This window comes from Dendrobates tinctorius, unplaced genomic scaffold (assembly GCF_039654945.1).
Source record: "Dendrobates tinctorius isolate UK_male_01 unplaced genomic scaffold, ASM3965494v1 ptg000310l, whole genome shotgun sequence".
Classification (NCBI taxonomy): Eukaryota; Metazoa; Chordata; class Amphibia; order Anura; family Dendrobatidae; genus Dendrobates; species Dendrobates tinctorius.
In genome coordinates this window covers 2,072,653-2,087,715 of record NW_027361977.1, presented here as the reverse complement: position 1 = coordinate 2,087,715, position 15,063 = coordinate 2,072,653, and the positions used below count along the sequence as shown (strand labels likewise).

The window sequence follows — 15,063 nt, the reverse complement described above, 5'->3', positions numbered from 1 at the left end:
AAAATGACTAAGTATGGAATGGACAAGGCAACTGTTAGGTGGATTCATAACTGGCTTAGTGATCGGACCCAAAGAGTGGTCGTAAATGGCTGCACATCCAGTTGGAAGAATGTCTCAAGTGGGGTACCACAGGGCTCTGTCCTGGGCCCTGTATTGTTCAACATCTTTATCAACGATTTAGATGAAGGAATTGAGGGTAAACTGATTAAATTTGCTGATGACACAAAGCTAGGAGGGATAGCTAATACTAGAGAAGAGAGAGAGAGGATTCAAAAAGATTTAAATAAACTGGAGAAGTGGGCAGCAACTAACAGAATGGTTTTTAACAGGGAGAAATGGAAAGTACTACATCTGGGCAATAAAAATGAAAAAAGCATATATAGAATGGGAGGAATAGGGCTAAGTGACAGCACATGTGAAAAAGACTTGGGTATACTAATAGATCACAGACTGAATATGAGTCAACAGTGTGATGCAGCAGCAAAAAAGGCAAATGCAATTCTAGGATGTATTAACAGAAGCATACAGTCTAGATCACGTGAAGTCATTATTTCCCTCTACTCCTCTTTGGTCAGACCTCATCTGGAATATTGTGTCCAGTTTTGGGCACCACATTTTAAAAAAGACATCAACAAACTGGAGCAAGTTCAGAAAAGAGCGACCAGAATGGTGACCGGTCTGCAAACCCTGTCTTATGAGGAAAGGTTGCAGGATTTGGGAATGTTTAGTTTGCAAAAGAGAAGACTGAGAGGAGACTTAATAGCTGTCTACAAATATCTAAAGGGCTGTCACATTGTAGAAGGATCAACTTTATTCTCATTTGCACAAGGAAAGACTAGAAGCAATGGGATGAAACTGAATGGGAAGAGACACAGATTAGATATTAGAAAAAACTTTTTGACAGTTAGAGTGATCAATGAGTGGAACAGGCTGCCACGAGAAGTGGTGAGTTCTCCTTCAATGGAAGTCTTCAAACAGAGGCTGGACAGACATCTGACTGGGATGATTTAGCGAATCCTGCTTTGAGCAGGGGGTTGGACCAGATGGCCCAGGAGGTCCCTTCCAACTCTACGATTCTATGATTCTATGATTCTATGATTCTTTCCCATTTTAAGTCACTTAGGATAACCATAAATATTATTTGCCAAATGCCAGAATAATGAGAGAGAATGTTTTAAGGCATTTTTATTACTTACTTTTTATATAGTGTATGTAAACACCCTGCCATATACAGTGGGCCGACTTCTCCTGGGCTTTGTATAAGAGAGCCGCTGATGTACATTTCAGCTGGCTTTTTATCTCCAAATGATCAAAGCAATTGGCAGTCCAAAATCAGACCTCTTCCCCAATTGACCCCTTCTACAACAATCAGTTGACCAGTAGTTCCATAGAAATTATAGTGTTGACTTAACCTATCAATCTCAATTGGTTTTGCCAACATTAATCTAATGTATGCTGAGGTCTTTACATATATACTGTTAAAATCTTCAATTGTTTGGAAATTTTTTGCATTTTTTGAGGCTTTGGCTGAGGTGCTCATATTTTCTTATTTATTAAGGGTCAAAAAGGCAAGATATAATATAGTGGGCCCTATAAAGGCATATTCCAAATTATGTGAAAATTTGCGGAGGCACTGATAAAATAGGATACATTCTTACTGTGCTTTGCAGCGCTTTATACCCACAGCTCCCATCCAGTACATTAATAACACATTATAATGCAGACGTCATAGTCATATACCCCGTGTGACATCGGCAGCCAGTTACTGACCTTAGTGATTTTGTGTCATAAACAACTGAAGCCAGTGATTGACCATATACGTCACATAGGACATATGAGCTCCGGTGTCTGCAGCCAATATAAAGCAGTGGAAGCACAGTGCTGGAATGGAGGAGGGAGTATGTATTATTGTATTGCCTTATTAGTGTAACTACTTATCAGTACAGTTTCACATACCATGGACAACCTCTTTAATTTACGGATTTTTTAAAACACTTGAGCCCTGATTCAGCAAAGCAATTGTGCAAGAATTCTAACCTAAATCACTTTGAAAAGTTTCATAATTTTTGCTACTTTTGAAATTTTTACTTCAGTTTTCCTAATTCATCCAAAATATGTGGAGCTAGGTTGAGTCAAGGGCGTGACTGTTAAATATACATATTCTTGCATATTATTCAGGACTTGTTACCAGATGTGATATTCTAAAATATGACAATGTTCTTATAAAAAAAAGTAATGGTTTATTTGGATTCTTCCATCAAAGAAAAGATTATTACAGAAAAACATAAAAATAGGTTAAATGATTATAAAGAGATTGTCCATTTGCTCATAGCTAAGCTTGTATCCTTCTTTTCCTGGAACTCTGAATGGTAAATGACATCTGTCTCTGTTAAGAGCTTCTCTTGAAGTCACACATGGTGATTAAGTTACATACCAGCTGTCCATTCAATGTAGTAGCCCAGCACAGATGACTCATCGAGTGTCTCATGGTGGTAGGGAAGGAGAGAGCGACCCCTAGAGTAAGCCATGAATTATATATGTCTCTCAAAGCACGTGATCTCTATATATATGGAGTTGACATTTACCATGAGCTAAACTTACATATGTAGTGTCAGCGTAAGACCATGTGTTCAGTACAGAACTGAGTGTAATAAGAAATATAAATACATATCCAATTATTAATATTTAAAAGTGACACCACAACTCATCTAAATGATGATGAGCTGTGGAGTTTCTTGCTCTAGTCATTTGAGTATGATTTGTGGCGAAGCGCATGCCACTTGTCAGAAGTGCTTGATTCATTAAAGGGAATTGTCACCCTATTTTTCGCCTATCAGCTGCAGACACCATCATCAAGGGCTTATCTACAGCATTCTGTAAAAAAAATGAGTTAGATTATACTCACCCAGGGGCATCCCGGGTCCGATTGCAGTGATGACGTCCTCTTCATTGCTGCCTGTCGTGGCTCCTGTGGACACCAGGGTGAGTATAATCTAACTCCTTTTTCTTCTCTTTCAGGGTACATCGGGGGCTTATCTACAGCATTACAGAATGCTGTAGATAAGCCCCTGATGGCAGTGGCCGCAGCTCATAGAGCAAAAATGGGGTGACAGATTCCCTTTAAAAGGCGTGCGTCTCTTAATGAATCAAGAGTGTCTGACTCCAACTTGCCCCCCTCATCAAGACAGGCGTGAAAATCTCCTGTCTTAATAAATCGGGGTCTTTATCTTTTAATTAGTAATTATTTTTGGGATCTGTGATTGTTGATACTTATGATCATTCTCACTATATCTAAGGGCTAAAAAGGTCCAAAGATCTAATACTTATCGATTTATAGAAAGAATAAATTGGTAACAAAGATCTCTGCAAGCTATCAGCATAATTCTCTGCCTGAAAAGTTAAATCTGCAGTGGTTACGCTTTACTACAATATTTAAGGTTCACGGTTACTGATGAATTATTAGGCAACGTTCCCCCGATGAGTATTTGTTTCAATTTTAATGCTGAATAGTTTTGTTTTGCAAAAAAGCTGAGTCTTACATTGCATGCAAAATGGATTGGGTTTATAAAAATGTCATGTCCACTGTGCAAGTTTTTTTTTTACACATTGTAAACTGTCCTGCTGTTCATTTTTTAAATCTGCAACATTTCTATTTCCCTTGTTGTAAGTTTGTGTTTTATTTGTGGATTTTCCAAATAGACTTGAATGAAATTAGGATAATCCACAAATAAAAAACGCATTTAATTCAAACATGACTTAATCAACAAAAAGGTTTATCAAAGCCAAGACAAGAAGTTTCCAAAGCAAAGCAGTTGTATTTAAAACATACCAAAAAAAAGAAAAAAAGCTGATAAAACTCAATAAAAATGTATCTAAATAAGTGCACTCAAAAAAGCAAGTAACCTTATTTAGCTAAATGATTCAGAAATGCCACAGATAAAAAACAACTCACCAAACACTTATTGTGGTAAGTTAGCCTAAGGGCCCCATCACACATAGCGACTCACCAGCGATCCCAACAATGATATGAACTTGTCAGGATCGCTGGTGTGTCGCTACATGATTGCTGGTGAGCTGCCAAACAGGCAGATCTCAGCAGCGATCAGGATAGCGACACGCGGGTAACAAGCGACGCACGTCGCTTAGTTACCCGCAGTGTACGTTAAAATACCAGCGCGCTGGTACAGGGAGCCACGATGTTTACCTTGGTTACCAGGCTCCAGCTCGCTGATCGCTGGTCTCCCGCCTGCCACATGCAGCGATGCATGCTGGCCAGCGGGAGACCAACGATCAAAAAAAGTCTTGGCCAATCGAGCACGATCAGCGATACTCGGCAGGGGGGCCAGTCGCTGATAAGTGTCACACACAGCGATCTCGCTGGTGAGATCGCTGTTGCGTCACAAAACTTGTGACTCAGCAGTGATCTTGCTAGCGAGATCGCTGTGTGTGACGGGGGCTTTAAGGTACTGTCACACTTAGCGATGTACCAGCGATTCCGACCAGCGATATGACGCGGTCAGGATCGCTGGTACATTGCTAAGTGGTCGCTAGTGAGCTGACAAACAGGCAGATCTCACTAGCGACATCGCTGGGGATGGGGGTCGCTACTTACCTGTCACACCAGGCAATCCTGCGTCCTCCCGCCCGGCTCCACGCGTCACTCGTCGTCACAGCAGGAAGCGCCGCAGGAAGCTGATGACGAGAAACGGTCCAGGACGTTCTCGCGCGATCAGCGATAAACAGCGGGGGAGCGGGTCGTAGGTAAGTATCACACATAGCGATATCGCTAGCAATATCGCTATAACGTCACAAGTTATAGCGATATTGCTAGCGATATCTCTTAGTGTGACAGGCCCTTTAGGCTGTGGGTCAGACAGCTGTAGATTCTCTTATCTGACAGAACTAGGATGATTATGCAAATGACACTTATCAAACTTTGATCAGAGTGTCAGCATAGTGCACATACCATGAGGAGTTGGAGAGCAAATTTTTTCCATCTTCTCTGTTGTGCCAGTGTGTGGGAATTGGACTGCATTTAGATATCATCTAAGTGCAGTCCGATGATTTCCATGCACTCAATGATTTTCATGGCGAGTGTGATCCTAATATTAGATCAAAATTGGACATACTGCAATTTTCTCCTCAGACCTGAAACTGAGGAAAAAAATCAGACATGTTCTCAGCCCCATAAAATAACACATTTGCATAGCAATAAAAAGGATGCCACTTTTTCTCTTTCATCAAATACAAGTTTAACTGTGCAGTTTGAGAAAAGTTAAAGTTTATATTTTTTGGTCAAAAGAATGCACATCATTGTCATGAACTGGGGGTGTTTGGTTGCCCCCAGTTCATCAGGGTATTTATTATATCCTACTTTCCAGTTCTGGTTCGGAACTTGCAGCTCTCTGGTGCCCCTTTACCCTCAGGTCAGTCAGGGAACTACACCTAGGATAAGTAGTCACCAGGAGGGCTTCCTTGCTGTGTACTGGCTACTGGACACGCTACAGTGAGGGCAATATTTCTACTCCCAGTCTCAGGAGGGAAATACACTTCTAAATCTCCGTCCGTCACTGCCAGAGTCTCCCCAAAAGCCCAGAACACTTTGCTGCCACCAGCTCCTAGTTCTTTTGATTAATATCGGGTCAGGAGCCAACCCAATCAGTAGTGTTGCTTTAGTTCCGAGGATGTGGCATTAAGTTATTAGAGAAAGGATAACATAACTAGTAAATATTATAGATTTTACTCCAAAAACAAATAGGCAGTGTTTACAAAAAGTATATAAAAGTTGTTACAAAAGAGACAATTACAGTATGTACAAGCAATTGCAAAATAAAGATGGATTAAAGATGTTTCAGTTAGTGGCACGCCATGTGAAGATGGTTGGTGGGGGAGGGGAACCGTTCCAATTCATCCGGTCACAATGCACAGCCTCTCATAGCTGGATCCCGGGCAACAGACACCCTCCTTATTGGGCTTCATAATGTTATACCCGCTGTTTGTGACCTCATTGAGTGGGCGGAGATATGGAATGTACTCCCCTTGTCCAACAGTTACTAAAATTCATAATTGTCAAAACTCGGGCTGCAAGGCTCGTAGAGTGGTGGCAGAACCATAATTTTTCTGAGTATGAGATTGACGTTCTTTTAAGTCTAAACATGACATGGCTGTATGACCCTGTTAAGTAGAAATCCATTTCTTGGATTCTGCTGGTGCCCGGGCTTAAAAAACTCACTGATGGGTGGTTCTACTGATGCACATGCCAAAAATATATTTGTCCTACTTCCAGGTCTAATCTGTGTGATCATATACCAGTTTAACCCCTTTACCCCCAAGGGTGGTTTGCATGTTCATGACCAGGCCAATTTTTACAATTCTGACCACTGTCCCTTTATGAGGTAATAACTCTGAAACGCTTCCATGGATCCTGGTGATTCTGACAATGTTTTCTCGTGACATATTGCATTTCATGTCAGTGGTAAAATTTCATTCATATAACTTGCGTTTATTTGTGAAAAAAGCAGAAATTTGGCAAAAATTTTTAAAATTTTGCAATTTTCCATCTTTGAATTTTTATGCCCTTAAATCACAGAGATATAGCACACAAAAAACTTAATAAATAACATTTCCCACATGTTTCATTTACATCAGCACAATTTGGGAAACAAAATTTTTTTGGTTAGGAAGTTATAACGGTTAAAAGTTGACCAGCGATTTCACATTTTTACAACACCATTTTATTTTTAGGGACCACATCACATTTGAAGTCACTTTGAAGGGTCTACATGATAGAAAATACCCAAAAGTGACACCATTCTAAAAACTGCACCCCTCAAGGTGCTCAAAACCACATTTAAGAAGTTTATTAACCCTTCAGGTGCTTCACAGGAATTTTTTGAATGTTTAAAAAAATGAACATTTAACTTTTTTTCACAAAAAAATTACTTCAGGTCCAATTTTTTTTTATTTTGCCAAGGGTAACAGGAGAAATTGGAATGCAAAAGTTATTGTGCAATTTGTCCTGGTTATGCTGATACCTGATATGTTGGGAGGAACCACTGTTTCAGCGCATGGCATAGCTCGAAAGGGAAGGAGGGCCGTTTGACGTTTTCACTGCAAAATTGGCTGGAATTCAGATCGGACGCCATGTCACGTTTGGAGAGCCCCTGATGTGCCTAAACAGTGGTACCACCCCCACAAATGACACTATTTTGGAAACTAGACCCCCAAGGAACTTATTTAGATGTGTGGTGAGAACTTTGAACCCCCAAGGGCTTTACAGAAGTTTATAACGCCTGGGCATAAGATTAAAAAATATTTTTTCCACAAAAATGATCTTTTCACCCCCAATTTTTATTTTCCCAAGGGTAACAGGACCTCAAAAGTTATTGTGCAAGTTGTTATGAGTACGCTGATACTCCATATGTGTTGGCCTAAATGACTATTTGGGTGCATGGCAGAGCTCAGAAGGGAAGCAGCGCCATTTTACTTTTTTGGCTGGAATTGAGATCGGACGCCATGTCGCGTTTGGAAAGCCCCTGATGTGCCAAAACAGTGGAAACCCCCCACAAATGACACTATTTTGGAAACTAGACCCCCAAGGAACTTATCTAGATGGGTGGTGAGAACTATGAACCCCAAAGGGCTTCACAGAAGTTTATAACGTATAGCCGTACAATTAAAAAATCATATTTTTTCCACAAAAAATGATGTTTTAGTCCCCAATTTTTTTATTTTCCCAAGAGTAAGAGGAGAAATTGGACCCCAAAAGTTGTTGTCCAATTTGTCCTGAGTACGCTGATATCCCATATGTGGGAGAAAACTACTGTGTGGGCACATGTCAGGGCTCGGAAGGGAAGAATTGACATTTTGGAATGCAGACTGGTATGCAGAATGGTATGCGGGTGTCATGTTGCCTTTGGAGAGCCCCTGATGTGCCTAAACTGTGGAAACCCCCCACAAGTGACCCCATTTTGGAAACTAGACCCCCCAAGGAACTTATCTAGATGTCTGGTGAGCACTTTGAACCCCCTAGTGGTTCACAAAAGTTTATAATGTAGAGCCAAAAAAATAAAAAAAATCATATTTTTTTCCACAAAAATGATATTTTTGCCCCCAATTTTTTATTTTCCCAAGGGTAACAGGAGAAATAGAACCTCAAAAGTTGTTGTGCAATTTGTCCTGAGTAGGCTGATACCCCATATGTGGGGGTAAACCACTGTTTGGGAGCATGGCAGAGCTTGGAAGGGAAGGAGCACCGTTTGACTTTTTCCACGCAGAATTGGCTGGAATTGAGATCAGACGTCATGTTGCGTTTGGAGAGCACCTGATGTGCCTAAACAGTGGAAACCCCCCAATTCTAACTCCAATCCTAACCCCAATACACCCCTAACCCTAATCTCAGCCCTAACCCTAGCCCTAATGGGAAAATAGAAATAAATACATTTTTTTATTTAATTATTTTTCCCTAACTAAGGGGGTGATAAAGGGGGTTTGATTTACTATTTATGGCGGGTTTTTATGTTTGGCAGCTGTCATACACTAAAAGACACTTTTTATTGTAAAAATAGTTTTTGCATCACCACATTTTGAGAACTATAATTTTTCCATATTTTGACCCACCGAGTCATGTGAGGTCTTATTTTTTGCGGAACGAGTTGATGCTTTTATTGGTGCCATTTTCAGGCACGTGACATTTTTTGATCGCTTTTCATTCTGATTTTTGGGACGCAGAATGAACAAAAAAGCAGCATTTCATGAATTTCTTTTGGGGGCTGCATTTACACTGTTCCGCGTGTGGTAAAATTGATAAAACGGATGAGTACGATTACAGAGATACCTCATTTATGTCTTTTTTTATGTTTTGGCGCTTTTAATGCAATGAAAACAATTTTTTATAAAAAATATTTTTGCATCACTTTATTCTGCGAGCTATAACTTTTTTATTTTTTTGCTGATGATGCTGTATGGTGGCTCATTTTTTGCGGGACAAGATAACGTTTTCAGCGGTACCATGGTTATTTATATCCGTCTTTTTGATTGCGCGTTATAGCACTTTTTGTTCGGCGGTATGATGATAAACCATTGTTTTTTGCTTTGTTTTTTTATTTTTAAGGGGTTCACTAAAGGGGTCAACTTGTCAACAGTTTTATAGGGCGGGTTGTTATGGATGCGGCGATACTAAATATGTGTACTTGTATTGTTTTTTTCATTTCTAAAAAATGAATTTATTAGGGAATATTTTTTTTTAAATTTATTTAGGGATTTTTTAATAAATTATTTTAACACTTTTTTAACTTTATTTTATTGCCCCAGGGGGACATCACTGTAATATGTCAGATTACTGATCTGACAGTTTGGACAGCACTTTGTCAGATCAGCGATCTGACAGGCGCTGCAGAGGCTTCCTCCTTGCCTGCTCTCTGCAGGCACTGAGGAAGCCGCCTCCCTGCAGGCCCCCGAAGACCCCCGTGGCCATATTGGATCCGGGGGCCTGCAGGGAGGAGGACCCTCGGAGCAGCGCAGCACCTCTGGGGGAAGTGCGCACGGAGTCCCCTCCCTGCGCGATTCTTCCCTATGCCCCCAGTAGACTGCGATCATGTTTGATCGCAGTGTGCCAGGGGTTAGCGTGCCGGGGCGGTCCGTGACTGCCCCTGACACATAGTGCCGGGTGTCAGCTGTGATAATTGCATGATGGCTTAGTGGATAGCATTGCAGCACTGGAGTCCTGGGTTCGAATCCCACCCATGACAACATCTGCAAGGAGTTTGTATGTTCTCACCGTGTTTGCGTGGGTTTCCTCCGGGTACTCCGGTTTCCTCCCACATTCCCAAAGACATACAGTTAGGGAATTTAGATTGTGAGCCCTATCGGGGGCAGTGATGATAATGTGTGCAAACTGTAAAGCGCTGCGGAATATGTTAGCACTATATAAAAAAAGAAAGAAAAAAATAAAGACACCCAGCCGCGATCAGCGGCACCCCCCGCCGGGAGCACGGCTGATCACTTAGACGTACTATCCCGTCCTCGGTCATAGAGACCCGAGTACCATGGACGGGATAGTACGTCTAGTGTCAGAAAGGGGTTAAAGGAACAAAGAGATCTGAATCCATGTGCTCCTACTTTTTACTTTCAGTTTCCCAGCTGTATGCAGGAGACAGGGGTGAGAGGAATCACACACACATTCCAGAGGGAGGGGGAAAGAGGGAGGTAGAATTACAGGGTGCTGGCAGGGAGAGGAGAGGCTGAAGCTTGTGCAGGGGGAGAAGCTGCAAAAGGGGGATCGTTGCTGCAACATGGGAGTCACACGACAAGGTATTAGAGCTGTGTATGTATGCATCTTCTTGATAATCATATTCTTAAACTATAATAAGATAACATATAATAAAAATGTAGAAAAGATACAGCCAGATTCGGGAACAATATCTTTTTTTCTGCTCGTTGGGGTGTGTGGCACCACAATATTGGATTAATGTAATGTTGTTACTCTACTGTACTCTGTAAGGCTCTGTACTCTGTGTCATGTGGCTATTTCTGAAGACTATGATACATAATGACCTTACCTGCTTGTGAGAAACATTCAGCCACTTGCATATGTTTGTACTATTTTATCCATATATAAGGATATTATTGCCTTTTTCCTTGTTCAAGTGCCACATTTTTTGGTCATTCATTTTTCATTGCCCTAGCCTGTTATTACTCTTTCATGCATTAATAAAGTTTTTTTATATTTTTCTTTTCACTCATTTGTTTGTGCATTTTTTGCTCATCAGTTCTTCATGTTTCATTGCACAGAATCTATTTATTCTACAGCATGGGGTGTGGGTACAGGTCCCTTTTTTATTTCTAAATTACAATATAGTTTGTTTACTTACATTTAAGTCTATATTGAGGTATGTACTTCTGCTGGTAGCCTAGATAGGATTCTATTCATTTCAGAATGTACTTACAGGTATACAACTAATTAAATAATTCATTTTCTAAAAGATTCTCCTGCACTAAAAGAACTAAATGAAGAATTCCTGGAATTTGCCAAAAATAAGGATTTCAAAGTTGTCAGCTTTGTAGAAATGTTGCCAACACGTATAGGCAGCATGATGAGATTACATGTGGTGCCAGCAGAATCAGCAGGTAAGTATATTCACCAACCTATGTTCTTAATCTTTGTGTAGGAAGGTTTTGCTGGTATTAAGAAATGCACCTACAGTATATTTTTAGGCAAGCATTCTTCAATAAAGAATAATCTTACAACATGTAATTCATGTATCTTAGTGCAAAAAAGACTTGCCAACCAATTTATGGTAATATAAAGTAGCATAAGATGTGGCTATATTCTCATGGATGTTCACTTAATAGCAAATATCGAAAAATAGCAAATACTTCTTAAAACCTTAGGGACAGCAATGCTGTGTGCATGGACATGATTATGGGGTACAAAGTACACAAGTATGTCATATTACATGTACATCTGTTGCCACCATGCTTCCCTAGAAGTATTACCTGTATAATATGGCATACCTGATATATACACATGAGAGGGGAAATAAAACTGCTCCTATGACACCTACTCAACTCACTCTCTACAGCTGCATGTGTAATATCCATGGTCAGAATATTTTCACTCCTCTTAGCCTAAGTTTACATTATGTTTTTGCCATACGCCAGTGGCTCCAGTGGGGCTTCTGTCTGAAACCATGAAAAATGGAGTTCATGTGTATCCGCCAACTGGTCCATCCACTTTAATGAAGCAGACAAAGGCACTTTGTGCCTGTATGACCTCATTTTCAGCAGTGTCTGCCATTTTTAACCCCTTTATCCCCAAGGGTGTTGTGCATGTTAATGACCAGGCCAATTTTGACAATTCTGACCAGTGTCACTTTATGAGATAATAACTCTGGAATGCTTCAACGGATCTCACTGATTCTGAAACCGTTTTTTCAGGACATATTGTCCTTCATGATAGTGGTAACATTTATTTGATATGACTTGTGTTTATTTGTTAAAAAAACGGAAATTTGGGAAAAATGTTGCAATTTTCCAACTTTAATTTTCATATCCTTAAATCACAGAGATATGTCACACAAAATACTTAATAAGTAACATTTCCCACATGTTTACTTTACATAAGTACAATTTTGGAACCAACATTATTTTTTGTTAGGAAGTTATAGGAGTTAAAAGTTGACCAGCGATTTCTCATTTTTACAAGACAATTTTTTTAGGGACCACATTACATTTGAAGGTGTCTATATGATATAAAATACCCAAAAGTGACACCATTTTAAAATCTGCACTCCTCAAGGTGCTCAAAACCACATTCAAGACGTTTATTAACCCTTCAGGTGCTTCACAGGAATTTTTGGAATGTGGAAAAAATGAACATTTAACTTTTTTTCACAAAAAATAACTTCAAATCCAATTTTTTTTATTTTGACAAGGGTAGCTGGAAAACATGAACCATAACATTTGTTGTGTTATTTCTCTTGAGCATATTGATACCCCATATGAGAGAGAAAACCAATTTTTGGGCACACGACAGAACTTGGAAGGGATAGGAGCGCCATTTAACTTTTTGAATGCAAAATTTGCTGGAACAATTGGCGGAGAGCCTCTGATGTGCCTGAACAATGAAAATCCCACACAAGGGACACCATTTTGGAAACTAGACACCTCAGGGAACTGATGTAGATGTGTGGTGAGCACCTTGAACCCTCAGGTGCTTCACAGAAGTTTATAATGTTGAGCCGTAAATATACAAAAATCTGATTTTCCTGACAAATATGTTTTTAGCACAAAATATTGCATTTTCACAATGGTATCAGGAGAAATTGCACCATACAATTTGTTGTGCAATTTCATCTGAGTATGCTGATACCCCACATGTGGGGGAATACTACTTTTGAGGCACAGTGCAAAGCTCAGAAGAGAAGGAAAAATAGCTACATTTTTACCAACAAAATTTAGTTTTAGCCCCAGATTTTACATTTTCACACAAGAAGTGGGTAAAAATGGCACCAAAATTTGCCCACAATTTCTACTGAATGTGGCAATATCCCAAATGTGGCTGTACAGCACTACTTAGCCATACAGAGAGACTTGGGAGGAACGAAGTGCTATTTGCCTCCTGGACCTTAGATTTTCCTAGAACAGTTTGCAGACTCAATATACAGAGCCTCTAATTGCTAAAAGAGCAGAATCCCCCCTCAAGTGACCCCCATTTCGGAAATTATACCCCTTTGGGAATTTATCTACAAGTGTAGTGCTGATTTTGACTCCATGGGTATTTTCCAGAAACAAGCAGCAATGAATTTTGGCGAGTGAAAATTGCAAACTGATGTTGTAGTGATCAGTACACTGTAGTGACCAGCACGTTGCAGTCACCAGTATGTTAAGCCCAACCCGTGCTTCTGGAGGCATGCACCCGTAAGTTAGGTGGGCTCGTATCACTTTTAAAATGCCAAATGTGGATGCAATATGGGGTTTAGGTACATTGTAGGGCTCAGAAGGGAGGGGGCATTAAGATTTGGGAGCGCATAATTGGCTGAATTTCTTTTGGCCGGTGAGGAGCCATTTCGCTTTTCCAGAGCCTTTGTGCTACCAATAACGTGGAAGCCCCAAATATTTCCATTAACAGATGAGAGACCTGAGTCAGGGCTTGCTTTTTTGTGGATTGAGTTGAAGCTTTTATTGGGAACATTTTATTTTATGTTAGGGATCACATTTATCCGGCGCTCTAAGCTGAGCGCTTACTTTGGGGATTCAATCTAAATCTCCGAGTGACTTGATTCAGATGAAAAGCCCATTCACTATAATGAGGCAGCAGAGTTATTCTGGACTCTGTCTGGACTCTGTTCAGCGGTGTCCTTTTCAGAAGTGCACAGAAAACTACAAAACTGTGGCCGATGGCACTTTTATGCAATCCTAAAAAGACGTATGATGATAGGTTGTAGGCGCCCACAGTGCCTCCTTCTGTCTCATTATAGGGAATCTTCTGCCAGGGGTCCGTCTTAATCACGTATTTCAGAGATTTACACGGAAACCGCGCTCAGCGTAGATCGCAGAATAAATGTGCGCTGAGCCTTACTGCGATATTTGGGAGGCTGAATGAAAAAAAAAACAACAGCATGCGAAGAATTGGTTTTATTTATTTTTTATGCCGTTCCTCATGCGGTATAAGTAATTCACTCCCTGATTTCTGGATCACGGAGTGAATAACTTATACGATGGACTACTTGCTAGAGATGGGGTGCACCTTACGAAGACTGGAAAGCATGTATTTGGAAGTCGCCTTGCTACACTTGTAAGGAGAGCTTTAAACTAGAACAACATGGGAAGGGAAGCAAGAGACCAGAAAAAGCCATACACCTGACAAATGCTATTGAGAACTCTGCTATTATAAGTGGAAAGGAGGAACAAAGACAAAAGAATCTAATTAATAAAAATATTGGAGAAAGCGAAAACAATCACAAACTAAAATGTTTCTATACTAATGCACAAAGCATGGGCAACAAACAAGGAGAATTGGAACTACTAACACAGGAAAAGAAATATGATGTCATTGGAATCACTGAAACTTGGTGGGACAATGCACATGATTGGAATACAAGACTAGAAGGATACAACTTATTTGCAAGAAACAGACTTGATAAACGAGGAGGAGGTGTCGCATTGTATGTTAGAAACGCGTATATCTGCACAGAGATTGAAGCTTCAGAGACTGGGAGTTCTGTGGAAACTGTCTGGGTAAGAATACAAGGACAGAACAATGGAAAGGACACCATTGTAGGCATTTACTACAGGCCGCCTGTGCAAGCTGAAGATATGGATGAACTCTTTATGCATCAAATGGCCAAGTTCTCCAAAAAATATGACATAGTTGTCATGGGAGATTTCAACTATCCAGACATTTGTTGGGAATCTCTCTCAGGCAAAACTAACAGGTCAAGGAAATTCTTATCCTCTCTTGCTGACAACTTTATCTTCCAAAAGGTAGGGGAGAAAACAAGGGGAACTGCTACCTTGGATCTAATCCTTATAAACAGGGAGGAAATGGTTGAGGAGGTAAAA

The 15,063-nt window shown here is 40.3% G+C and overlaps 1 protein-coding gene across 8 annotated transcripts in view; it reads left to right on the top strand.

Moving 5' to 3' along the window:
- The window catches only part of SERAC1 (serine active site containing 1), a 1,540,408-nt gene that overhangs the window by 1,512,688 nt on the left and 12,657 nt on the right, over positions 1 to 15,063 (top strand). For all 8 annotated transcript variants that reach the window (XM_073561007.1, XM_073561005.1, XM_073561004.1 and 5 more), the window contains one exon: positions 10,984 to 11,127. In XM_073561007.1, coding sequence (XP_073417108.1) covers positions 10,984 to 11,127 — 144 coding nt within the window. The remainder of the gene's footprint in view (positions 1 to 10,983; positions 11,128 to 15,063) is intronic.